The sequence below is a fragment of the Dama dama genome, chromosome 12 (assembly GCF_033118175.1).
Source record: "Dama dama isolate Ldn47 chromosome 12, ASM3311817v1, whole genome shotgun sequence".
NCBI classification, from domain to species: Eukaryota; Metazoa; Chordata; class Mammalia; order Artiodactyla; family Cervidae; genus Dama; species Dama dama.
In genome coordinates, this window is record NC_083692.1 from 64,953,906 (window position 1) to 64,978,747 (window position 24,842).

Below are 24,842 nucleotides of genomic sequence, written 5' to 3' on the forward strand. Positions count from 1 at the left end.
AGGTAGTGCAGATAGAAGATTCCAAGGAATTCCTTGGGCTTCACCTTTCTTTTGTCCTGGTTATATTCTTGTTCAGTCACCAACGGCTCTTTGCGACCCCCATGGACTGTAGGCCACCAGTTTCCTCTGTCCATGGGATAATACCGGCAAGAATACTGGAGTGGGTTGCCATTTCCTCCTCCAGAGGATTTTCCCGACCCACGGATCGAACCCGGGTCTCCTGAGGCTCCTGCATTGGCTGGCATTCTTTACCACTGAGCCACCTGGGAAGCCCCGGTAATCTTCTTACTCGTCCATAATCACACCGGGGAGGCTACCGTCCTGAGTATGCAGGTTTCTATCCGCTGCTCCTGAGCTTGGGTGCTGGAATGTAGCATACGGTTATCCCGGCTGGTGAGTGCGGGAAGGCGTCTGAGTAACTCTTTGCCTCTGTTACTGGTATTGTTTGTGTAGAGAGAGTCTGCGTAAAGCTTACTTGCTGGAGTACTTTCCTATTCAGGAGTCCAGAACACCAATACGGCAATTCCTTCCCAAGAGTGGGCGGAGCCGGGATGCGGGGCGGAAGCTCAAAACCGGCGGCGGCGGAAGCCCAGCCCCAGCGGGGCAAGATGGCGGCGCCCAGGTGGTTCTAGACCAAGTAGGTGGTTTGGCTGGCGGGATGGACTGCAGGAAATCCCGGCTGAGGCCTCTGATACAGGGTATTTAGTTCTTTGTCGGAGCCTGCCCCAGTGTCTTTGGTCTGGCCAGGGGCGGCCGCGGCCTCTTCGATGCGGAGACCCTAGGCACGGCCCTCCATCTGCAGGCAGCATAGTCTGAGACTCCGTGGTTTCTCTTTGCTGACACGGGTGATCCTGGAGCACCTGCGACCGTAGAGCCCAACCCTTTAGGGCAGGTGTGGGGCCTGACAGAGTACAAGTCAGGGACTGCTTTGGTGAAATTTATTACTAAGTATTTTATTGTTTTCAAGCTATTGTAAATACAATTGTTTTCTTAATTTTGTTTTCTGATTGTTCTTTGATAGTGTGTAGAAATAAAAATGATTTTTATATATCAATCTTTTATAGCCCAAGGTTTTTAATAATTTGAATACGTTTAAGCCAGGCATGTTCCCACCAGTCTGATACTGAATCACCACTGCCTGGCTCTTGAAGGCATATTCCTTAGGTCCCCTGTAGTTGTTTCTCAGCTTTTATCATCACAGATTCTAAACAACCTAAGTTGGCAGAAAATACTGTTGCTGGACAGTTGACATCAGGGAAGGCTAAATAAAGAGAAAGGCAATAAGGTATGAATGAGGAGGAATGAGTCCATATGAACCCAGGAAAAAGGAGCCTTCTCTGATGCACAAAAAAGAATTGAGGTTCAGTTGCAGAGGGCCCATTATCTTTATTGCTTCTAGGGTGAATGAGAGTGAGTCCCCTACGCTGAAGCAGTGCTGGAAAGAGTTGAACTAGGGAGGCAGCTGGAGTGTCAAGATGCTGTCGAGACCAAAGCCAGGGGAGTCGGAGGTGGACCTGCTGCGCTTCCAGAGTCAGTTTCTTGCAGCTGGTGCAACCCCAGCAGTACAGCTGGTGAAGAAAGGAAGTAGGAGAGCTGGGGATGCCAACGTGGAGCAGCCTCCCCTGCAGGATCATCGGGATGTGGTGATGCTGGACAGTGAGTGGCTGTGGGTATGCGGTTGAAAAGGAGAGGGGTACAACCTCAGGGTCTTCTCCTCTTCCTGATGTGGCTGGATTGCTCATAATTATTTCAGAACTGTGGAACTCTGTTGCTGCAGCCCCATTTTACATATGAAGAAACTGAGTCCAGAGAGATTAAATACCTTACCCAAAGTGACACAGCTTGAGCCAGGGCCCCACAGCAGCTGCCTTTCTTTCTTTGGCTTCCCTCTAGCCCTCAGTCTCTTCCTGGGAAGATATGAGTAATCTCACATCTGGGTTTTTTTCCTTTCTTAGGTCTCCCAGATTTGCCCCCAGCTTTGGTTCCTGCTCCCCCAAAGAGAGCCAGGCCCAGCCCTGGCCATCTCCTGCCTGAACATGAGGACCCTGAAGAGAGGCTGAACAGGCACGATCAGCACATCACTGCTGTCTTGACTAAGATTATTGTGCGTCTCACCCTGGTTAAGTGGAGCAAGGCATCCCAGGGCAGCAGGGATGTTGGGTGTGGTTAGTGAGCCTTACTGAGTAGAGAGTGATTCAGAAAGATGGGACTTCATCCCCCTGCAGTCAGGTTGGGGGCTGGCTTAGAATCACTGTGCCTTGAGAAGAAAGGTGGGTTCATAACTCCTTAGGGTGAGGTTCTAGTCATACAGTACTAAGGTTAATGGGATAGCGTTGAGCTTGAGGATTTGTCTGTATCTTTACTGCTTTGTACTTTTTTGCTGCAGGAACGAGATACAAGTTCAATGCCTGTGAATCTGCCTGTGTCCAGTGGCGTTGCTTTCCCTCCTGTATTCCATCGTTCACAGGGGAGACAGGTAGGCAGAGCTCACCTTAGATGGTGTTTAGGGGACAGTCATGTGAGCATCATAGTGAATCTTCCCCAGGTAGATAATAATGATAAACAATTCCATTGTTAAAACTGCACAGCACTAAGCACTTTATATGCGTTACTTCATTTAGTCCTCATAACAGCCATATAATGTAGGCATTGTTATCTCCCTTTTTCAAATAAGAAAACTGATAGCTTGTCCTACACCACACATCTAATAGAAGAGCCAGAAGTCCACCCCAAGTCTGTCAGACTTCAAAACTTGTGTTTCTATGGAACCTTGCTTTTTCTGAGGACTAGGGTTGTGACCCTTGGAGATTAAGTCTCTTGTATCTCTTTGTTCCAGTGACATCAATAGGTTGAGTAGAGAATAGAGTAATGAGCATCTGTCACCTGGGTTTTCTTTTTGCCCTTTAGGGAAAGCCAGTAACAGCTGGTAAGAGAAGCATCTTTGCCCAGGAAATTGCAGCCAGGAGAGCGTCTGGAGCCAAGGTCTCACTAGTTAGAGAAGTTGCATCTATCTTGGACCCACCAGAGAGTGAGTGGGGATTGAAGAGGCTTGGGCTCAGCTTTTTTGTAATACACAACCATAGAGTCATCTCTAGATATTCATCTTTCCTGCTTCAAACCTGAAGTGCATTTGAGCCATCTAAATAGGAGCTGTCCCATATCCTACTGAGAGTATTGAGTATGGGCAGCTTGGGTCCATATCTGGGTCTTACATGCAGGCAGAGGACAGATCATTACTTGACTATAGGAGAAAAAAAGGGGATAGAAATGTCTGGTGTGTGTGAGTGTGTGTTCAGTCGCTTTAGTTGTGTCTGACTCTTTGCAACCCGGTGGACTATAAACCACCAGGCTTCTCTATTCATGGGATTCTCCAGGCAAGAATATTAGAGTGGATTACCATGCCCTCCTCCAGGGGATCTTCCCAACCCAGGGATCGAACCCAAGGCCTCCTGCGTCTTCTGTATCACAGGCGGATTCTTTACTGCTGAGCTGTTGGGGAAGCCTGAAGTGTCTGGTGGAGGCTGTAAAATAAAGATATAGGCCAGAATTCTTTAGGGATGCAAATTACTAGGAGAAGAACTGGCGGCAGACCTCTAGAGGCAGACGTCTGCCTAGACATCCAAGAGAAGAGTCAGTGGGATGTTTCTGAGGGAAACCTTCTCATGTAGATCCAAGGGGGAAAATGAATACAGAGATCATCACCCCAAGCCAGGCCCAGGGTGCCTGGGGTCATGTGTCATATCCGGAGGTGGGGGGGAGGGGTGGTCTCTGCTCTGTGCCTGGGAAGACTCTGGGACATCTCTCTGTCTCCAGAGCTAATGGGATTAGAGAAGAGGCCCAGGAATCCCAGTCGGAGTGAGGCAATGAACTGACTGTATTCTTCTTGCAGGTGCTATGAACTGTGAGGCACTCACAACTAGGGAGCGGGGCAGCCAGCCTCCGTGGAACAGCTACAGCTTCCAGGGACCCCATCTGGTGACAGGGAAGGGGCTCAAGAGCCAGGAGGCTGAGCAGGAAGCCCAGACCATCCATGAAGAAAACGTAGCGAGACTGCAAGCTCTGGCTCCAGAGGAGATCCTGCAGGAACAGCAGCGGTTGCTGGCTCAGCTTGGTATGAGTACCAGCCTTTCCTGCCAAGACTGGGCTAGGAAGGGATTGCCATTTATTGAGGAAGGCTTACTGGGAGTGCTTTTCATTCTGTCCTCAAATGTACCTGTGAGGCAGGTGATGCTAACCTGATTTATTTAATGAAAAACAAAACTGAGGCTCAAAACCTTAAGAAATTCTCCCCTAGGTCATGGAGCCTGTTAAGGAACATGAATGTGATGTAAATCCAGGTCTACCTGGTCTCATGGGTTGTGCTTTTAACCAGTAGGTCATGTATACAGTACAGGTGTAGTATGCTGGTGCTGCAGCTGCTAAGTCGCTTCAGACGTGTCTGACTCTGTGCAACCCCATAGACTGTAGCCCACCAGGCTCTGCTGTCCCTGGGATTCTCCAGGCAAGAACACTGAAGTGGGTTGCCATTTCCTTCTCCAGTGCATGAAAGTGAAAAGTGAAAGTGAAGTCGCTCAGTCGTGTCCGACTCTTAGCGACCCCACGGACTGCAGCCTACCAGGCTCTGTCCATGGGATTTTCCAGGCAAGAGTACTGGAGTGGGGTGCCACTACCTTCTCTGACAGGTGTCGTATAGTATACACTGTATTCTGGCTGTACTCTAGTACAGCTGCAGGGCACTCTGTTTTATGTGAATTATATGCTGTGCTGTATTACACCTCCCTCCCAGTTTTTGGTCACCAAAACAGTATTTGTCAAGTCAATCTTATTCCAAACTATGTATCTAGCACTTACATAGAGCATAGCATATATTAGGTTTTTAGTGAATATTTATGTATAAGTAAATAAATAAAATAACTGAAAGTGAGAAACTATTCCCCTAAATGCCTTCTTTTTGGCCCTAGTCAACATTGATTCATTTATTGCATAGCCCCTTACTTTGGTCCTTGACCTGAAGCCAAGCACAGGGATGGATAGAGAGCGCTGGACCAGAGGACTATGAAAAATGGAGGGATAGGTGGGTAGGCAGGTTCTAGTGACAGATATGGGTCACTGAGGCTGCAAGAGAGCCAGGGGGCACATACCCTGGCTGGGAAGTGCCTTGCTTGGCCTTGGCACCCACAGACAGGCAACATTCAGCGGGTTTTGGGTCTGTTGGAGGCTGGGAAGGGTATGCCTCCAACCACTCTCCTCTTCATGCTGTGTTCTAGATCCCAGCTTGGTTGCCTTCTTGAAATCTCACAGCCGTACCTGTGAGCAAGCAGAAGAGAAGGCCACAAGGGAGCAGAGACCAGGAAGACCCTCTGCTGAGGTCACTGGAAAGGAGGCCATTGCACCAACTTCTGCCAATGTGCCCAGGCAGGAAGATGAGCTGGAGCCAGAAACCCCAGGTTTGGAGGAGGAGGGGACTTTGGAGGAATGAAAACAGAGGAAAGTATTCCTTCTCCCAGGTCTGGCAGATGGGAAGAGAGAGAACCTTCTCTGTCCTTGAACATGTAATGCTAATCCTCATGCTTGGCTTGAAATCAGTCTTCATTTGCTCATGCATATATTCTTCCCGCACAGGCTTCCTGTGTTCCCATCCTGCTAACTGCTCCTTCTCCCCCTTCCCCAGTAGGAGACAGCACAGTATGATGGCTGAATGGCCCCCTCCCCCACAGACCATCTGCCCCTTGCCTTTGCAATTGCTGCCCCAGCTCTGGCTACATCCATCCCACAGTTCTTTCTGCCTCGGCTCTCTCTGATGGCAAGGTGGTGGGAGAGGAAGGGTCTGATGCAGGTCTTATGAACAGGCCACGCCTGAAGCAGAAAGGCCAGTGAGAGCACTCATCCTCCAGGAACTGGATTATTTTATTAGTGATTTACAAAAGAATTGAATTTGGAGAGCCCTAGGAACCTCCTGCTCGGAGATATGCTCCAGAACAGCTGAGCGAGTTGGCTGGGGTTTGGGTGGGGTGAGGAAGGAGGAAGAGGAGGTGGCAGGTGTGTGTCTCGGTATCTTGCTCTGCTGAAGTGTAGCTGCCCCCTCATTGTCTCCACTCCCCTGCTCCTTTGGAAAGTCAGTGCTAGAGTGGAGAAATGGGTTTCCCTGATGTCTGTGGTCCTCCCTTCCTTGTTTGCTCCTCTCTCCTTTCTTTCTCATCTCCTCCTCTTCCTCTTTCCCCTCTCAGCAAATCTTTGGGGTCAGCAAGGGGCTAGAGCCCAGGACAGGATGTCTGCCATAGTAGTCATTCCAGGCAGTGGGCTGTGCTGTTAGCCACAGCTGAGGGCAGAGGCTGCCAGACCCTTGGGCAGAGGTGGATGTGGCAACTTCTGGACACCTGGGACCCCAGTAGATCAGCAAGCTGAGCCCCTTAGGGAAACTACTCTGCTCCCATCTCCCTAGCTCTGGCCTTGCCTGTGACTCCCCAGAAAGAATGGCTGCACATGGACACTGTGGAGCTGGAGAAGCTCCATTGGACCCAGGACCTGCCTCCACTCCGGCGGCAGCAGACGCAGGAGGTAAGGAGGGCCCGCTGGCCGACAGGGGTGCAGTGGGGTAGGAGGTGTGGAGGGCCCGCTGGCTGACGGGTGCAGCGGGGTGGGAGTGAGTGGAGCTATTGCTCTTGCACCCAGAACTCAGGCCCTCCTCATCCCTCGAGCTAGAGAAACTTCTCTGTGCTCACCCCTGTCTTCCTGCCTGGCCCCTCAGGCCAGAGGAGCCCCACTTCAGGTCAGAGGTCCAGATAGGACCTAAGTCCTGAGAGGCCTGGGGTTACAGTGAGGAAGGACGTGAGGAATTTACTGCTGCCCCAGTGCATAGTCCTCTTTCTCTACCCATTAGAGGATGCAGGCCCGTTTCAGTCTTCAGGGAGAGCTGCTGGCCCCCGACATGGACCTTCCCACCCATCTGGGTCTGCACCACCATGGAGAGGAGGCGGAGGTGAGGCGAGGGCTCCAAGGAGCACTGGACAGTTCTCAGCAAGTGCCTTTAACAACCATATGGAGAAGGGCGGCTGCTCAGCTGCCTCAACCCTCCTGTGTGCCCATTCCAGTTCTTGACCCTGCTGGTTCTAAGGCTTGAAATCCTTCTCCACGTTCTCTCACACTCCAGTCAGTCACCAGAACTTGCCAATTCCATATTTGTCAGCTCTCCACGTTGCTTCCTCCATCTAAGCCTTGTTCCCTCTTGTCTGCTCAGTCACCGTGTCTTCTACTCACTCTGTCCTGCGGTTCACTCCCCAATGGGATTGCTGTACTGATTTCCTCTGACCTCGTTCAGGCGATCTCTTGCCTCAGAACATTTCCTTGCTCAGGGAATGCTCCCAGAATAAGGCCCTGGCTCTTCAACCCAGCAGAACAGCCCTTCCGCCATCTGTCCCTTCTGACCCCACAGCTCTGCCTCCCTCCCTCCCTCCTGCTGCACATTCGGCCACCTCCCCCACCCCCCACCCCCCACCCCACCCCACCCCACTCCTGGACCTCCAGCACGCAGTTCCTGAAGCCCACTCCAGGGAAACCTTTACCCTTCACTCCATGCCCGGCCATCAGGGCTCTGTCAGCTCACTGAGACCACATCACTTTTCCGGGACAGCTTCTCTCTCTCTCCTCTTGTTTAGTTGCAGATTAAACACCAGTGACTACATATCCCCCCCAGTCTGCCTTAGGCTGTGGTTACTTGTGTGCAAGTCTTATTTTCTTTACCAGTTTGAGGATTCATGGAAAGCAGAGGCAAGAAACATCACTTTTGTCTTTGCCTTGACACCCAACTCCATTTATGGCAGATGAGGATTGCCGCATATTTGTTAATGGGTGCTGCCCTGTGTCTTAGCTCCTTCTGACCTCTTGTCCCTGTTCCAGAGAGCAGGGTACTCCCTTCAGGAGCTCTTCCACCTGACACGCAGCCAGGTGTCCCAGCAGAGAGCCCTAGCGCTGCACGTGTTGGCCCAGGTCATCGGCAGGGTGAGTGAACCACTGGTCTGGTCCTGTCCACCCCCCCTGCCCCTTAGACTCTCCCACCCTTCGCCCATTTCATTCTGACTCACTGGTCCGTACCCCAGCTGTCTGTGGGTCACACTGGGAACAGGTCAAACCCAGGGTCCTAGATGGGCAAGTGAAGGCTCTAGGATGAAGACTCAGTACCTTCAGCAGATTCAGCAAGGTTTTCTCCTCCTGCCCTCAAGGCCCAGGCTGGAGAGTTTGGGGACCAGCTGGTAGGCAGTGTCTTGCACCTCCTTCTGGATGCCGGTTTCCTCTTCCTGCTGCGCTTCTCCCTGGATGACAGAGTGGATGGGGTCATCGCAGCTGCTGTCCGGGCTCTTCGGGCCCTGCTGGTGGCCCCTGGAGATGAGGTACAACACGCAGAGGAATGAAGCTCCGAGGCCTCGTGGTCCCTACTCCCCCTGTTGGGCCTGCCCTCACCAATGAGCCGTTTCCTGACCCGATCCCTTCTTCCTCTTTCCACCCCCACTCTCCTCTCTCAGGAGCTCCTTGACAGCGCCTTCTCTTGGTACCATGGAGCACTGATGTTCGCTCTGATGCCCAGCCAGGAGGGCAAGGAGGACGAGGACGAGGATGAAGAACCCCCAGCAGAAAAGGCAAAAACCAAGAGTCCTGAAGAAGGAAACCGGCCTCCATCTGAGCTGGCCCGACATGATGTCATCAAGGTACAAGCACGCGGGCAGCTGCACCCAGTCCCATGACCTCCAGGGCAAGCCCGTGTTGGGAGGAGGAGGGGTCATCAAGGCCTGGGGCTCAGCTGCATTTGGCAGGGGGCTTGTGTCTGAACCTCAGGGGCTTCTGGCTACCAACCTGCTGCCTCGGCTGCGCTACGTACTGGAGGTGACCTGCCCAGGCCCTTCTGTGGTCCTTGACATCCTGACCGTGCTCATCCGCCTGGCCCGGCATTCCCTGGAGTCAGCCACAAGGGTGAGAGACAGGAGGCAGGGACTGGGCAAAGAGCCTCGCTGGGCCTGGCCTTGCCCCTCAGTCACGCACATCCCTTTTCCTCCTGGCCCTCACAGGTGCTCGAGTGCCCTCGGCTGGTGGAGACTGTGGTGCGGGAATTCCTGCCCACCAGCTGGTCCCCCATGGGGTCGGGGCCTACCTCCAGTCTACACAGAGTGCCCTGTGCTCCTGCCATGAAACTGCTTCGTGTCCTGGCCTCGGCCGGTAGGAATATTGCTGCCCGGCTGGTGAGCAGGACACAGGGCAGGCGATGAGGGCTGGGTTGGGGGCTAAGCGTGGCTCTTGCACTTTTAGGCAGCCCAGTCATGCCATCTTTCTCTTCCAAACTGTTCCAGTTGCTTAAAAGTGCAACAGAAACCCCCCAGAAGGAGCCTCGTGTTTCCTGTAGGCTTGCTCTGCGCTTATTAGGAAGGCTGCCTGTCCCCTGCACCCAGGCCTGGAGGGCCACATACAAATCGGCACCAAGCAGCCTTGGCAAAGGTGCCCAGCAAGTGCCTGCTAACAAGAAGGCAGGCAGGAGGGCAGAAGGGAGGGATGGATGAGGTAGTTTCACCCGAGCCCTGAACTATGACCCTATGGCACCAGAGGGTCCTAGAATAGGGCTCCCAGTGATCCTGATCCCCGGACTCTCTGCCCACCCCCAGCTGAGCGGCTTTGATCTCCGGAGCCGCCTGAGCCGCTTTATAGCTGAAGACCCCCAGGATCTGGCCTTGCCCCTGGAGGAAGCCGAGACCCTGAGCACAGAGGCCTTCCGCCTGTGGGCAGTGGCAGCCTCCTACGGCCTAGGCAGTGACCTTTACAGGTGAGAAGAGATGATGGTAGTCCCCTCAAGACCCCTCCGGCCCTGCACTCTGGCCTGAACTGACAATTCAGCTTTGCTCGAGGTCCAGGCTCAGAGGGAGGCTGAGCATGAGGAAGAAGTGATTCTGGGAGGAATGAAGACAGTTGGGGCGTCAGGGCTAGCCAGGGGGGAGTGGAGCAAGGCTGGGTTAATCACATTGTGTGCATCACAGCATTGATATCTGGGTGAAATCGTATTGAAATTCCCTGTAGTGTGTAGTGTGGAAGCCTTGGGGGCTGCCTCCTTACCCCCAGCCCCCAGCCTCCCTTGAAGCCTCACCAGAGCACCCGGCCCAGGCCTCCCTCCTGCTCCTCCGCAGCCAGCCTGCAGAGGCCCCAGGGCAGGCCTTGCCCTATGTCTTCTGTCTGTCTCCCTCCTCACACTGAAGGGCGGTCTTTGTCTCCCCCCTCACCGCCACCGCCAGGGAGCTATACCCTGTGCTGATGCGAGCCCTGCAGGCTGTGCCGAAGGAGCTCAGTAGCCCCGTGCCTCGGCCCCTCGCCCTGCAGAGGATCGCCTCGCTGCTCACCCTCCTCACCCAGCTGACCTTGGCAGCCGGCTGCATCGCCCCTGAACCCAGCAGGTAGGCCCTAGCCCTGAGCTGCAGGTGGAGAGTCGTCCTGCCAAGAGCTCTGGGATCGGTGGGAGGGCTCCTCCACAGAAAGAGGGTGGCCGGAGCCTAGAGGGCAGTCCAGGCAGCCAGATCCTTACTGCAGCCCCTTTTGGCTCTCCTGTAGTGACTCTGCTGAAGCCAGTCTGTTGGCCACCCCTTCCTCAATCACTTGGACACAGGTGTCTGGGCTCCACCCTCTCGTGGAGCCATGTCTCAGACAGACCTTGAAGTTGCTGCCCAGACCTGAGATGTGGAGTGCCCTGGGCCCGGTGCCCACTGCCTGCCTGCTCTTCCTGGATGCCTACTACCAGGCCTGGAGCCAGCAGGTGAGTGTTGCCTACTCGCCTTCCCCCCTGCCCTAGGTGCCCTGTCTGTGTCTTAGCGTTCTGCCCTCTTTCTCCATCTCCACCTGTCCATACCTCCCTCTTGCCACCTTTTCCTGCCCTCCATCTTTTCCCTCTTAGCATTCTTCCTCTTTCCACCTTCACATCCAGTAGAGCTTCCAAGGAGCCATGTTGGTGGAGGCCAGAGAACCCCAAAGAGCAGCTTAGCCTCCCTGGAGCCGTTATACTCTCTCATGACCCCTACCAGCACAACCTCAGAGTCTTCTCTCTCCCTCCAGAAGGGTCAGAAGGCAGAAGCCTCTAAACTCTGACTCTGGGGATCTTGGAATCGTAGGCTCGGCCTGAGTGCACAGGATCTAGGAGGATGGGGGCCCCTGGGCCATCAGCTCAGTGAGTCTCACGTTCTTTCAGCCAGGCCTGTGCCCAGAGGACTGGCTGCAGGACGTGGAGCGCCTGTCAGGGGGGCTGCTGCTGCCGCTGCTGGAGCACCCTTCTCTGGGCCGCCTGTGGGAGGCCCTGGGGTATGTACTCTGTGTGGTGGAGGTTGGTGAAGGGAGGCAGTTCCGCTTCTTATGGGCTTCCTGAGTCTAGCTCCCTGGTCCATTCAGCTTGAGGGAGACCTGAATCCCTCGTAGGCAGCAGCCGGGGGCTCCAGGGAACGTGGGCCCTATCTGCATGGCCACCTTGCCACTGACCTTGGTTGCAAACAACCCAGCACACTTCAGACCAGAGCCCCCTCAGCTTCTCCACTCTGCCTCCAGGTGCTGCTCCCCTCTGTGCAACCCACAGTCCTGTGCTGTGGCCCCCGAAACTGTCTCCAGCCTCGCGTCACTGGGCTGTGCAGGGGGCCACCCCCCTCTCAGTCTGGCTGGCTCAGCTTCCCCCTTCCCATTCCTCACGGCCCTGCTGTCTCTTCTTAACACCCTGGGCCGGATCCACAAAGGACTGTGTGGCCAGGTGAGTGCTGGGGGCCAAGATGACAGGATTCCGGGGGAGGGCTCCCCTTGGGGAAAGGAGGCCTGTTTTGTCAAACCCTCATTTCTGAGTTTGGCAGGGGACGGGCAGCCGGGGAGCCCCAGAAGGCATCGAAGTCACTTTCCAAATCTGAACACACTTGCTCTTCCTCAGCTGGCCACTGTACTGGCTGCCCCGGGACTCCAGAACTATTTCCTGCGATGTGTGGCTCCCGTGGCCGCTCCGCACCTCACCCCCTTCTCTGCGTGGGCCCTGCGCCATGAGTACCACCTGCAGTACCTGGCACTCACCCTGGCCCAGAGAGCGGTGGGTGCCCCTAATCCCCCACCCCCCATTAACCCCATCCTGCCTCTCTGGAACACGTGCTGCTTCCAACAGGCCATGCAGCTCCTACTTTCCTGAAGACATGCCCAGAACCCGTGCCTGTTGGCACGTATTCTCTTCCTCACTTCTGTTCCCTGTGTCCCCCCTCACCCCCTCTGCCTCCTCCCCCCTCCCCCTTTTCTGTCCACAGGCAACACTCCAGCCACCAGTGGCAGGCACCGACATGGCCCTCTGTCACAGCATGGCCTTGGCCCTACTGGGCCGGCTGCTGCCTGGGAGTGAGCACCTCGCCCATGAGCTGATGCTGAGCTGTGTGTTCCGGCTGGAGTTCCTCCCGTAAGTCCAGGCTTGGTAGCATCAACTCAGCCCTTTCAAAAAGCTACTGTGGTGGTTGCCAGAGACGCTCTGAATTGGGAACCAGAAGATCTGGGCTTAATTTTCTTTCTTCCATGGAGTACACTTTGCCTGTCTTGAGTTTCCGTTTCCTCATTAGTCAAGTGAGGATGAGGATAACACACTAGGGTATTATGATGAGACATCTATGACTGTATGGCTGGAAAATGGTTATAAACTAGCTGTACACTTGTAATAGCTAACAGTTACTCAGTTATTTAACCCGTACCCTGAGATGGGTATTATCATTATTATCATCCCCATTTCATTATTATCATCCCCATTTTACTATGAGGGAACCGAGGCACAGAGTTCTGTAAACGAGCACCTAGGTAACTGGCTCTAGCGTCTGTCCTCTTAACTGCCATGTGGATGGTTATTAGGGGGACAGGAAGGAGCAGGATTGGACCTGGGAGGCCCTGGAGAGCTGGTGGCCTTGTGGGTTCTTGCCCTCATTTTTGTTTTTGGGTTCCGTTACAGAGAAAGAGCATCAGGGGGTCCGGAGGCAGCTGACTTCTCTGACCGGCTCTCCTTAGGAAGCGGCGGAGACCTTGGATGTGGGCGAGGGGCTCTCCTAGCTCAGGCCTGCCAGGACCTCCCCAGCATCCGCAGCTGCTACCTGACCCACTGCTCACTGGCCCGGGCCAGCCTGCTCGCCTCCCAGGCCTTGTACCGAGGGGAGCTCCGGCGAGTCCCAGCCTTGCTGCTCGCTGTGCCTAAGGAGCCGCTGCTGCCCACTGACTGGCCTTTCCTGCCGTTGATTCAACTCTACCACCGGGCCTCAGACACCCCCTCGGGGCTCCCTCCTGCTGACACTGTGGGCACAGCCTTGCGGGCCCTGCAGTGGGTGCTTGTCCTGGAAAGCTGGCGCCCCCAGGCGCTCTGGGCTGTGTCTCCTGCTGCCCGCCTGGCGCGGCTCATGTGTGTGTTCCTGGTGGACAGTGAGTTGTTCCGGGAGACCCCAATACAACGCCTGGTGGCAGCCCTCCTGGCCCGGCTCTGCCAGCCTGAAGTCCTACCAAATCTCAACCTGGATTGCCCACTTCCTGGCCTGACATCTTTCCCAGACCTCTATGCCAACTTCCTGGAGCATTTTGAGGCTGTCTCTTTTGGGGACCACCTCTTTGGGGCTCTGATTCTCCTTCCCCTACAGCGTCGATTCAGCGTCACCTTGCGCCTCGCCCTCTTTGGGGAGCACGTGGGTGCCTTGCGAGCTCTGGGCCTGCCGCTGACACAGGTACTTTCTCAGCCCAGCAGGGCCCACCATGGGCATCCTGTCCTGGGCCTTGGAAGCACTCCTGAGCAGCGGGGTGCTTTGGTGGCCTGAGGTTCTTTATCTTACCTCTTGGGGGCTTTGAGGAGATGAAAAAATACATGAAAAGGGTTTATCATGGTATCTGCATACCGTAGGTGTTCGTTATTATTAATGGCACGGTTCCTTGCTCATGAGGTGCTACAGTGTAGACAAGAGATGTACTGAAAGCAGTATAGTTCTCAGTTATTCAGATTCTAGGTCTTAAGTCAGGATTCAGAGAAGGCAAAGATCAAAGTGGATTTTCCATGAGGAGAAGGTTTTGTGGAAGAAGTGGGAATTGATTTGGACACAAAAAGTTGGGTAGAATTTGGATTGTTGAAGAAGGACAGGATGTACCCAGTGGAACAGCATAAGCAAAAGCTCAGAGGCAGGCTGATTCTTATCCACTGCACCATCAGGGAAGTTCTTATGTGTATACATATTTTTATAAAATTGGGATCACCACATAATGTTTTCTTAATTTAATGTTATATAATAAGTATTTCTCACATTATTAAATAGCCTAAGAAATCAACATTTTTTTTATATAATAATCCATTTTGCAAGTATGTCACAGTTTATTAGAACCCCTTAGTGGGCATCAAAGTTTGTTTCTGATTTTTTGCTATTTTAAATAATGCTCTGATAAACACCATTGGACGTAAACTCATAATCATTCTGCATGGAATTAAGAAAGAATAATTACTATTCCAAAGAACATGAACTTTTGAATGGTTTGGTAATAGAATTGAGCAGCTGCATATGACATTTTGAAAGTTTCAAGCAGATTAAACAGGCAGTGGTGGCAGTAGAAATTCATAGCTGCTTCTCAGTTTCCCAGTTTCCACTGCTTTCCGGCTCTTTCTTTTTTTAAAAAAACTTATTGGTGTGTAGTTGATTTGCAATATTATGTCTCAGGTGTACAGCAAAGGGAATCAGTTATATATATATATACATGTATCCACTCTTGTTTTAGATTATTTTTCTGTGTAGGTTGTTACAGAATTCCCTGTGCTATACAGCAGCAGTTTCTTTCTTTCTTTTTTTTTTTAATTTAATTTATTTATTTGGCTGCTCTGGGTCTTAGTTGTAGCATGTGGGATCTAGCTCCCTGACCAGGGATCAAACCTGGGGCCCCTGCACTGGGAGCTCAGAGTCTTAGCCACTGGACCACCAGGGAAGTCCCAGCAGTTTCTTATTAGTTATTTTATACATAGTTGTGTGTATATGTCCCCATCTCCCAATTTATCCCTCCCCCCACCCCCGGGTAACCATAAGGTTGTTTTCTATGTTTGAGAGTTTGCTTCTGTTTTCTAAGTAAGTTCATTTCTAGCTCTTTAGTCCTTAACCTTGACCCTTGTGATAGGGATTTGGTTCATGTGACCATCCACCTTCCACCCCATTGTCCGCTGCTCCACATCATGCCCTGACCCTCAGCATGCCTCATATCCCCTGTCACAGCTGCCTGTGTCCCTGGAGTGCTACATGGCGCCTCCTGAAGACAACGTGGCCCTCCTCCAGCTCTACTTCCGGGCTCTGGTTACTGGTGCCCTCCGTCCACGCTGGTGCCCTGTGCTCTATGCTGTGGCTGTGGCTCATGTCAACAGCTTCATCTTCTCCCAGGACCCAAATAACTCAGTAAGTTACATCCCCATCTCCACAGGGAGGAAGGGGCCTGCAATTGAACTGGGCCAGCTGGGGAGGAGGTGAGGGCCCAGCCAGGCCAACGATAGGTACCTGCCCTTGGCCTGGTGCCACCTCTTCTTATTCTTCCTCTAGGACGAGATCAAGGCTGCCTGCAGAAGCATGCTGCAGAAGACTTGGCTGCTGACAGATGAGGTGGGGGGGGGGGGGGCACATCTTGGAGGTGGGAGAATGAAGGGTGTTGGGGAACAGAGATCTCAACAGGATCTCACTACCTGCTACATAAAGTTTCTTTCTTCTCTGCAGGGCCTTCGGCAGCACCTTCTCCACTATAAGCTTCCCAATTCTGCCCTTCCCGAGGGTTTTGAGCTGTATCCCCAGTTGCCCCCTGTGCGTCAGCAGTACCTTCAGAAACTCAGGATCTCAGGAGTGCTCCCAAATGGAGTATCAGAGACCTAGTATAGCTGCTGCAGATGAAGAGATGGATACACTCTCCTAGAGTTACCAACAGATACCTGGCTTTGTGTCCTAAGAGTGGGCAGGAAACAAAAGAGCAGAAGGCCTGCCTTCCTGGGAGCAAGCAAGCTCTTTGAGCTTTTTTGGAGCTGGGTGAACCTACCTGTATATCCTGATAATTGAAGCCCATGATCTGGGACTTCTGAGGGTCTGCACTGGGAGTGAAGGGTGACTTAGCTATGTCCCCTTCTTGGGGACAAGATAAACCAACTATACCTGTCTTCCTCTGCCTACGCCCTGGCATCAGTGTGTATGAATACTGGAGCTGGGCATTGAAATAAATTTTTTAAAATCTTCTGGGAATGTGATTTGGACTGGTTTCAGATATACTAGTTCAGGATTGGTATCAAGGGATGGGTTATTCCTGAGGGAAGCAAGATTGCTCTGAGAGAGACAGGGGAGAAATCATGAATGGGAGGTGAAAACTAAGTCCACGTCTGGGATGACAAACATATGGGTCCCAGTTCTGGAGTGAAGCCAGGCCGGGGCAATGCTCTTGGGAATGGGGCACTTCTAGAAGGACTTTGTCAGCAGTCCACTTGAAGTGTAGGTATCCTTATTATCCTGTCTCTGTATGCATGTGTATAAGTGGCTTCGGCCATATCTGTCTCTTTTCAACCCCATGGACTGTAGCCCGCCAGGCTTCTCTGTCCATGGGATTCTCCAGGCAAGAATACTGGAGTGGGTTGTCATGCCCTCCTCCATAGGGATCTTCCCAACCCAGGGATCAAGCCTTAGCCTCCTGCAGTGGTAGGTGGGTTCTTTACCACTAGCACCACCTGGGAGGCCCCCAGTTTGTCTCCTGTGGCCTCATTTCCATCAGTTGCTATCCTGAGACAAGAAGAATCCCAAAATCAGACTGGTGGGGTAGCTGTCTTGGATCTGTTTGGTCTGCTATATTAGAATACCACAGGCTGGGTGGCTTATGAACAACAGACATTTATTTCTCAGAGTTCTAGAGACTGGGAGGTCTTCCCTGATAGCTCAGTTGGTAAAGAATCTGCCTGCAATACAGGAGACCCGGGTTTGATTCCTGGGTTGGGAAGATCCACTGGAGAAGGGATAGGCTACCCACTCCAGTATTCTTGGATTTTCCTTGTGGCTCAGCTGGTAAAGAAAACACCTGCAATGTGGGAGACCTGGGTTCGATCCCTGGGTTGGGAAGATCTCCTGGAGAAGGGGACAGCTGCCCACTTACAGTATTCTGGCCTGGGGAATTCCATGAGCTGTGTAGTCCATGTGGTTGCACAGAGTTCTACTGAGCAACTTTCACTTTCAGAGACTGAAAAGTCTAATATCAAGGTGCTGGCAGATTTAGTATCTGTTGAAGACCTGCTTTCTGGTTCATAGACAGCTCCCCCATGGCAGAAGGGACAAGGGAGCTCTCTAGGGCCTCTTATTTTTAGCCACACAGCTTGTGGGATCTCAGTTCCCTGACCAGGGATTGAACCCAGGCAATGGCAGTGAAAATGCTGTGTCCTAATCACTAGGCCACTAGGGAACTCCCCTGGGGCATCTTTTCATAAGGGTACTAATCCCATTCCACTCATGAAGGTGAAAACCTCATGACTTAATCACTTCCCAATGGCCCCACCTTCAAATATGCTCAATATGCAGATTCAGTTTCAACATATGAATTCGACTGATGGTGGGTCTGGGGCGGGGTGTGGGTAGGGGGATTCTGTATAGTGAGGTTCTACAACACCCCTTCCACTGTGGACTTTAGTGGTGGTAGGCAAAGACTAGGGAGGACTGGATCAAAAAGTAAACTCTGGTTCATCAGTTTATCTCTTCCTTTTGGCACCTCTAGGTTGTTCTTTTGTCTGAATTCCAACACTAAGCTTTCTTAGTGTCATTTGCTGTGTGAAATTATAATCATTGTGTTTACAGGTCAGGGTGAGTGCTATGTGCCATCAGTAGGTAAAGAGCCCATCCCCTATAAACGGAGCTGTTGAACACAGAATTAAAAGGTATGTTTTACTGAGCAACTCCCATATTTATGAAACATCAATAGTTCTCAAATTTATGTGAAAAAAAAATCACTTGAACATGGTGTTGAAACAGATCACTGGGCTCTACTGCCAGTGTTTCTGATAAAGTAGGTCTAGGGTGAAACCTAAGAATTTGCATTTCTAACAAACTCCCATCTGCTGCTGCTGTCCAGAACCAACCACACTTTGAGAACCATTGGCTTACAGGGACCTTGTAAATTCTGTGACCTCACAGTAAGAGTTAAAAAAAGACATGGGTGCCAGACATTTTTGTTTTTTTTAAATCACTGTAGTGTCTACAACCAGCACTATACACTCAGAGATTACCAAGTAGCTAACTACTATAACTTTTTTTTATAGGTGTCAGCCTTCAAAATTGGTATTTTGAGGAAAAAAAAAAAATGAAGAGACAAAAACCACCTGATGGTGCGTGGCCCTCTCAGTTATCGGGTGCCTTGTGGTTACAAAACAACTTCCCTTCCTATGTTTTTGCAGGTGGTAGAGAAACTCCTTGAGTTGTGATCTCTTCACCAAACCCAGTTCACCACAGATGCTTGTCTTTCCCCTATAGCACAGCATGCAAGGTCTTAGTTTCCCGACCAGGGGATGAGCCCATGCCCCTGATGTGGACGCACGAAGTCCTAACCACTGGATCACCAAGGAATTCCTGGCACTCTGGTCTTTTGATATCAGGCTCAGGCTTTTCACCAAATCATGGAAATTGTGCACAGAGTTGACATAGGCAACAAAACTGTACAGGTGAACGCTTGACATCCCAGGGTCTGAGCTGGGAGTAGTCAGGTCGGCTCTAGGACCCAGCGGTCTCCAGTAAGAGTCAGGACATTCCTAAAAGCAGCAGTCTGAGCCTGCAACTCTGGCTGTGGTGGGCCAGTCCTCTTCCTTCAGCTGCTGCTATGGCTCTAGTAAGTGCCTTCTGGCAGTCAGGGGACCATAATGTTACAGGCAACTTCCTAGACTTGGGGTGGCAGTTGAGACAAACAGGGTTCCAAGTGGCTCCTGCAGAGGCCTTGAATGCTTGAACCCTTGCAGCCAAAACACAGGGAGTGAGTGCAGGTAAAGAAATGTGGTGGGTGTCTGTCCCAGGATCCAGATCTCTGCTGGGGAAGGAGGGACAGGCCCTGGGTCTCAGCATGGCATGGGGGCAGAACCACCAAACCAAGTAGAGAGAAAAATGGGGGCCCTACAGGATGGACCTCGGTGCTGTGCCCAAGTCATCCACTGGGAAAAGCTCTCTGGGGAAGAAAAGTGAGCACACATCACCTCTACCCCACCCCAGTGGGCCTTTGGCAACCAGAGTTGGCTTGGGTAGCTTCCAGGTGCTAGTATGTCCCAGGTAGGTGGGGATAGCGGTGTGGCTGCTAGAGGTTCTTCATCTGCCATCCTGTTAACACATGTGCCCTCTCCCACCCTGCCGTCACCTCGTCACCTTTCAGGTGCAATTCTTTGCTCCAGCTTGCGGTCCCAGGCATCATTTCCCCCATCCTCGTCCTTGCTGCCACCGGCTCTAAGTCCCTGGAACCCGAGCATCACCATCCTGCCTAGAAGCTTTGAGCCAGCCTCCCCCTAATTCCCCCAGGTAAGCTCTGAGCGCCTTCCTTCTCCTCCACTCTCCACTCTGTGTGGGGTCCCTCAGGCTGGGGCAGGTGCTCCTGACCCTTTCCTCCCTTCCTGCTTTCAGGCACGGAGGGGCGTTGGCTCTTCTCCATCTGCATGGCCAGGAGCTGGCTTGGGCCCTCACTAGCAGCAGTGTGGTGGTAACAGTGGGGGCCCCTGGGACTCTGAGCAGTTGTGGTAGGCATGGGTGCTGGCCAGTATCTATAAAGAATAGATAACTGGCAGAAACAGTAGATGTGGGCAGCAGCTGCAAATCTGAGGTTCTGTGGTCTGGGGAACTAAGGGTACCTGTGCTCCACTTTGAGTCTTGGTGTATCCCGCAGTGACAAGCAACTTTGTCCCTTCTTCCAGCCAAACCCTGGAAGGGGTGGCAATAGTTGCCACCAAGTTAGCTATACCCAGGAGCCTGTTCCTGCCAAGAGGAGTGTTCATAACCAATGGCTGCTGCAAGAGGTGGCTTGAGCCTCCCTCACCATCTCCATTAAGCCTCTTGAAATAAGTGCAAAATCTAATTTTATGGTGTGCATACCTAGTCTCCCCATTCCTTCAAAATACACTACATCCCCTAAGTCCCTCAGATAAGAACTTCTGGAACCTCCTCCATCACTAATCTCTACCTTAGGCGGGCAGGCCGAGGACCAATGGTCAAGGACCAGGGACTCAGAGCCCGCATTCCGCAGGATCTCAGCCCATGGCGCCTCGGGCAGCAAAGGTGCCAAGAACCACCTATCACTGGCACATGGAATCTTCGTCTCTGCCGTCTTCTCCCTTGGTTGCGGGAGAGCCGTCTTAGGGAGAGGAGGCCTGTCTGGAAGGAAGCAGAGCGGCTCAAGCGCCCCAGAGCGGGAGCTGGGTAGAGGGAGGGGCGTTTCTTGGGGTTCAGACCTCAGTACTGGGAGGGGAGGGCCCGGGCCTCCACCAATTGCAGCTCCGGACGCCGGTGGGAGAGTTTTGGAGCCGCTGAGGAGAGGGCGGCGACGAATGGGATCGAAGGGGTCCCAGGGTCCTGGTGCTGGGCAGGAGGCGGCGGAGGTGGTGGGGGCGCCACCTGCGTCTTTCCGGTTCGTGCTTCCCTCGGCGCGGGCTGCCCCGGTCTCCAGAGCTAGGCGTTGGGGTCCTTCCCACCGAGCGCGCACCCACAGGATCTCCTTGGTGTCCCCAAAGCCCTGGGCCTGACTGCGAGCCCCTACATTTACTCTAGTCCCTGGGGCGCGAGCCCTCGCCCAGCGCCCGGCTTCTCATTCGACGGCTGGAGGGCGCGCGCCTGTATGTCGCTGCCGCGTGGCTGCGCACGGGTGAGCCGAGGCCGCTGCTGGTGGCGGCCGCAGGAGGCAGTCGGGCGTACTTGAAGCGGCAGGACCGAGGGGGGCTCAGACCACTGTCCAGAAACTAGATAGCCGCTCGGTGGCGCCCAGGAGCAGCTGGAGAGGCGGGGAGGCAGGTGAGGGCGCAGGCTGCGAGGACAGGAGGGCGTGCTTCCAGTCCCCGCGGCCAGCCACCCCGTGTCTCTCGGCAGGTGCAGAGGGAGGCTGAACGTCGTGTGTCCCCTACAGCCCCCGCCGGCGGGTCAGAGAGGAAGGGGTCGGGGCAGCCAGGGCAACGTGTAGGTCGGGGCTAAGCTTGGCTGGGTGGCAGCCGGCGGCTTCGCGGGAGGCGGCGGGGGCCGCGACCGTGAGGGGCAGCGGCAGCGGTTAGCTGCACCCTTGGGGAGGGCACTGCGGCAGCCCTGAGAGTGACGTGAGGTTACAGCCTTAAGGACAGACCTAGTCCCTCGGAAGACAGTTGGGACAAGTGTTGAGTCCGCCTTCCAGGCCAGAGCAGGTAGAGTAATAAATATCAGAAGAGGAGGTCGGGTAAGTTGCAAAGCACACGTGCAGACTGGACTCCCTCGATTTTCTTTTACATCCAGGATCTTTGTCAGCACAACAGGTCCCATCCTTGATCTGTAGTAGTCCCGGGAACTTAGAGCTTGCTGCGCTAGCAAGCTGAGCTGGGAGGCAGAAAGGCGGGGGTAGTTTAAGTCAGCAGTTCTCAGAGCCTGGTTGCTGAACCATTAGCACCACCTAAGTTGCTAGGTATACAAATTCTCAGCCTCCCTCCAACCTCCTGAATCAGAAGTTTAGGGGAGGGTCCCATTATCTGTGTTTTAGTCAAGTCTCTAAGTGATTCTTATACACTCCAGAGTTTGGAAACCACTGCTATAAAGAAACAGAGCCTTCCTGTCTGTCTGGGCAGTACTGTTCCTAAGTACTTTATACACATTATCTCCATTATTGCAGAAGTGGAACGTGTGGGTTGGGCCTCTTCCATTTTATAGTTGAGAACATGGGATTAGAGAGGTTCAGACAGACAAGGAGCCAGCCAACCTGAACCAGGCTTTCAGATTCCAGCTATTATTTCTTCCCACGTCTCTGGCCCCTCAGCTCCCACCTGCCATCTGGCAGCACTGGTACTGTGATGTGAATGTAGACAAGGCCACACTGGGGTTTCCACGGGGAGACTCCGGCTTCCCTGCTGTATAAGCCAGCTTCCCATCTGTGAGGAGCCGTGTGCTCCTCTTCCTTCCCCCATTTCATAGCCAAACGCTCTATCTCAGTTTCTGGCAGGAAGTGATGCCTCAGAGACTGACATTCCCTGGACTGATGAGGAAAGTGCAGTTTTTGTCATACACCCCAACAGTGAGTTCTGCCTGCAGCTTCTGGCAGGTATTGGCCCCTACCCCACCTTTCAGCCTGGTATAGCCCTTTTCCTCAGCCCGGACCACCAGCTCTGCCCTGTGAACTACCCAGTCTTGCACAACTCAGGAATACTTGGGAGCTGGGCTGTCATTTGTGATGCCAGCATGGGGGCATTCTGGTCTGCTTGTCAAATTATCTCTTGCTCTGAATTCTCTTCAACAACCTGCAAGCTCAAGGATCCCAGAAAAGGAAGCATACAAGCTTGACAGAAGTCCCCCCAAACTCTCCCACCCTCCCTAAATGCCTGGCATTGCTCCTCATTCCAAAGTTCAAGGCTAAAATTAACCACGAAACTGGAAAAAGTACATACGCCCCCCACCCTCACCCAGCAATATCAGTTCTTTTACTCATTGTCATGGAGAGTCACGGAGAGGTGGAGATTCGACTAGACCTCAATTGCTGTCTTTGCCTTTTGAAGATCTGCCAATGCCAGGCCGAGCTCTAATTGGCCAACTGCATGTGCCCAGAGGGCATGGAGCTGGCTGCGGATAACGTCACCTGCATGGGTATGTCCTGCCTGTGTCTGAGGTCTGGACTTGTGGGACCATAGGAGGGGAGGAGCAGTAGGGCACTGGGAAGGATATCTGCTGTGTGCCAGGCACTGGGCTGGGTGTTGGGCAGGGGATTAGAGGTGTATCAGTGCTTGCTCTACCTTCACGGAGCATGTAGTCTAGTGGTCTAGAGTGGTAGGGGAGATACTGATCACTGTCTCTATATATGTCTATATTTATATCTAGATATCTACATATATCTTGTAGTGACAGTTGCCATGGGAGGTGTAAAGTGTCTTAGGGGTGATGAGGAGGGAACAGTTGCATTCATTTAGGATAAGTGAGGAAAGCATCATGGAAAAGTGAACACTCGAGCTGAGTCTAGAGGCATTACTAAAAGTTGGGGTAGAGGGAAAGAGAGGAGTTTTCCACTGGCAAACCTGCCCACCCCCTCAGGCCCTTTGATTCTGATGGTGGCTGTGGTGGTGGTCTTGACACTGAGCCTTCCTACGGTGTGTGGGATCCTGATTCTGGGCACAGAGCACCCAGCAGTCATGGGTGATTTCTTCACTGAGCCAACAGGCTTCTGTGGGGTTCCAGGGGCAGATAGTTGATTCCAAATTTGCTGGCATATTGAGTGCAGCACTATCACAGCATCATTTTTCAGGATTTGAAATAGCTCAACTGGAATTCCATCACCTCCACTAGCTTTGTTCACAGTGATGCTTTCTAAGGCCCACTTAACTTCTTATTCCAGGATGTCTGGCTCCAGGTGAGTGATCACACCATTGTGATTATCTGGATTGTGAAGATCTTTTTTGTACAGTTCTTCCATGTATTCTTGCCACCTCTTCTTAATATCTTCTGCTTCTGTTAGGTCCATACCATTTCTGTCCTTTATGGAGCCCATCTTTGCATGAAATGTTCCCTTGGTATCTCTAATTTTCTTGAAGATATCTCTAGTTTTTCCCATTCTGTTGTTTTCCTCTATTTCTTTGCACTGATTGCTGAGGAAGGCTTTTTTTTTTTTTTTTTTAATCTCTCCTTGCTATTCTTTGAAACTCTGCATTCAGATGGGACTATCTTTCCTTTTCTCCTTTGCTTTTTGCTTCTCTTCTTTTCACAGCTAATTGTAAGGCCTCCTCAGACAGCCATTTTGCTTTTTTTCATATCTTTTCCCTGTCTCCTGTACAATGTCATGAACCTCCATCCATAGTTCATCAGGCACTCTATCAGATCTAGTCCCTTAAATCTATTTCTCACTTCCACTGTATAGTCATAAGGGATTTGATTTAGGTCATACCTGAATGGTCTAGTGGTTTTCCCTACTTTAAGTCTGAATTTGGCAATAAGGAGTTTATGATCTGAGCCACAGTCAGCTCCCGGTCTTGTTTTTGCTGACTGTATAGAGCTTCTCCATCTTTGGCTGCAAAGAATATAATCAATCTGATTTCGGTGTTGACCCGTGGTGGATGAGGCTACCTGGCCTTGAGCTCCAGGTCAGCAAGCTTCACATCTCCACCATGAGGACAATCCCCAACCCCTACTACTTCCAGGTGAGGCTTGGCCCAGCCTAGTCCTGGATGCTGCCCCCGGGGCTTATGGCGGTTTTCTCAGCCAATTTCATTCTGCTCAGCTGAATCCTCTCCCTCCTTCTGAGAGCCTAATGCACCCTGAATCCCCAGCCTCCATCCTGCTCCCTGCTGTGGTGAATTATGGATCCCAGTAAGCATCTCATCCAAACCCCTTGTATAGAGGAGATGGAGGTCAGAGAAGCCCCCAAAGGGAAAGTAACCTGGCAAAGTCAGCTATCATCCCAGTTCTGGGATGGTAGGGACCCTAAATATGATTCCTTTGGCATAAGGATTATCTTCACCCCAGAGCATCTGCAGGGACCTAAGGGAAGACTTAGCACAGAATCCCACCCCACCGCCTTACCCCACACCTGCCCTTTCTTCTGCCCTGACTCTGCCCTGGTCACCGTCACCCCTGCAGAGCTTGTCCTTGGGGACATGCCATGATGCAGAGAGATCAGACCCC

The 24,842-nt window shown here is 52.5% G+C and overlaps 2 protein-coding genes across 3 annotated transcripts; both read left to right on the forward strand.

The window, feature by feature from the left end:
* Positions 1–581: 581 nt before the first annotated feature.
* Positions 582–16,244, forward strand: RPAP1 (RNA polymerase II associated protein 1). 2 transcript variants are annotated; one of them, XM_061157518.1, is made up of 25 exons: positions 582–637; positions 1,400–1,656; positions 1,956–2,104; positions 2,387–2,476; positions 2,908–3,028; positions 3,890–4,111; positions 5,268–5,447; positions 6,443–6,558; positions 6,881–6,979; positions 7,897–7,998; positions 8,220–8,387; positions 8,520–8,702; positions 8,830–8,964; positions 9,060–9,230; positions 9,648–9,805; positions 10,269–10,427; positions 10,582–10,783; positions 11,213–11,322; positions 11,563–11,758; positions 11,930–12,082; positions 12,291–12,436; positions 12,974–13,730; positions 15,249–15,425; positions 15,567–15,626; positions 15,738–16,244. In XM_061157518.1, the coding sequence occupies exons 2-25, from the start codon at positions 1,476–1,478 to the stop codon at positions 15,888–15,890; spliced, it is 4,188 nt and encodes a 1,395-aa protein (XP_061013501.1). In that variant the 5' UTR covers positions 582–637; positions 1,400–1,475; the 3' UTR covers positions 15,891–16,244. The 2 variants fall into 2 exon arrangements, with proteins under 2 accessions (XP_061013501.1, XP_061013502.1); XM_061157519.1 differs by lacking the exons at positions 582–637; positions 1,400–1,656; positions 2,908–3,028 and having other exon boundaries at positions 2,062–2,104.
* A 2,886-nt stretch (positions 16,245–19,130) lies between these two features.
* Positions 19,131–24,531, forward strand: LTK (leukocyte receptor tyrosine kinase). The gene is given in 8 exon segments (XM_061158243.1): positions 19,131–19,204; positions 19,638–19,750; positions 20,196–20,438; positions 20,531–20,632; positions 20,857–20,937; positions 20,940–21,014; positions 22,180–22,278; positions 24,359–24,531. Coding segments are annotated over 8 exon segments (960 nt in total).
* The last annotated feature ends 311 nt before the right edge of the window (positions 24,532–24,842 follow it).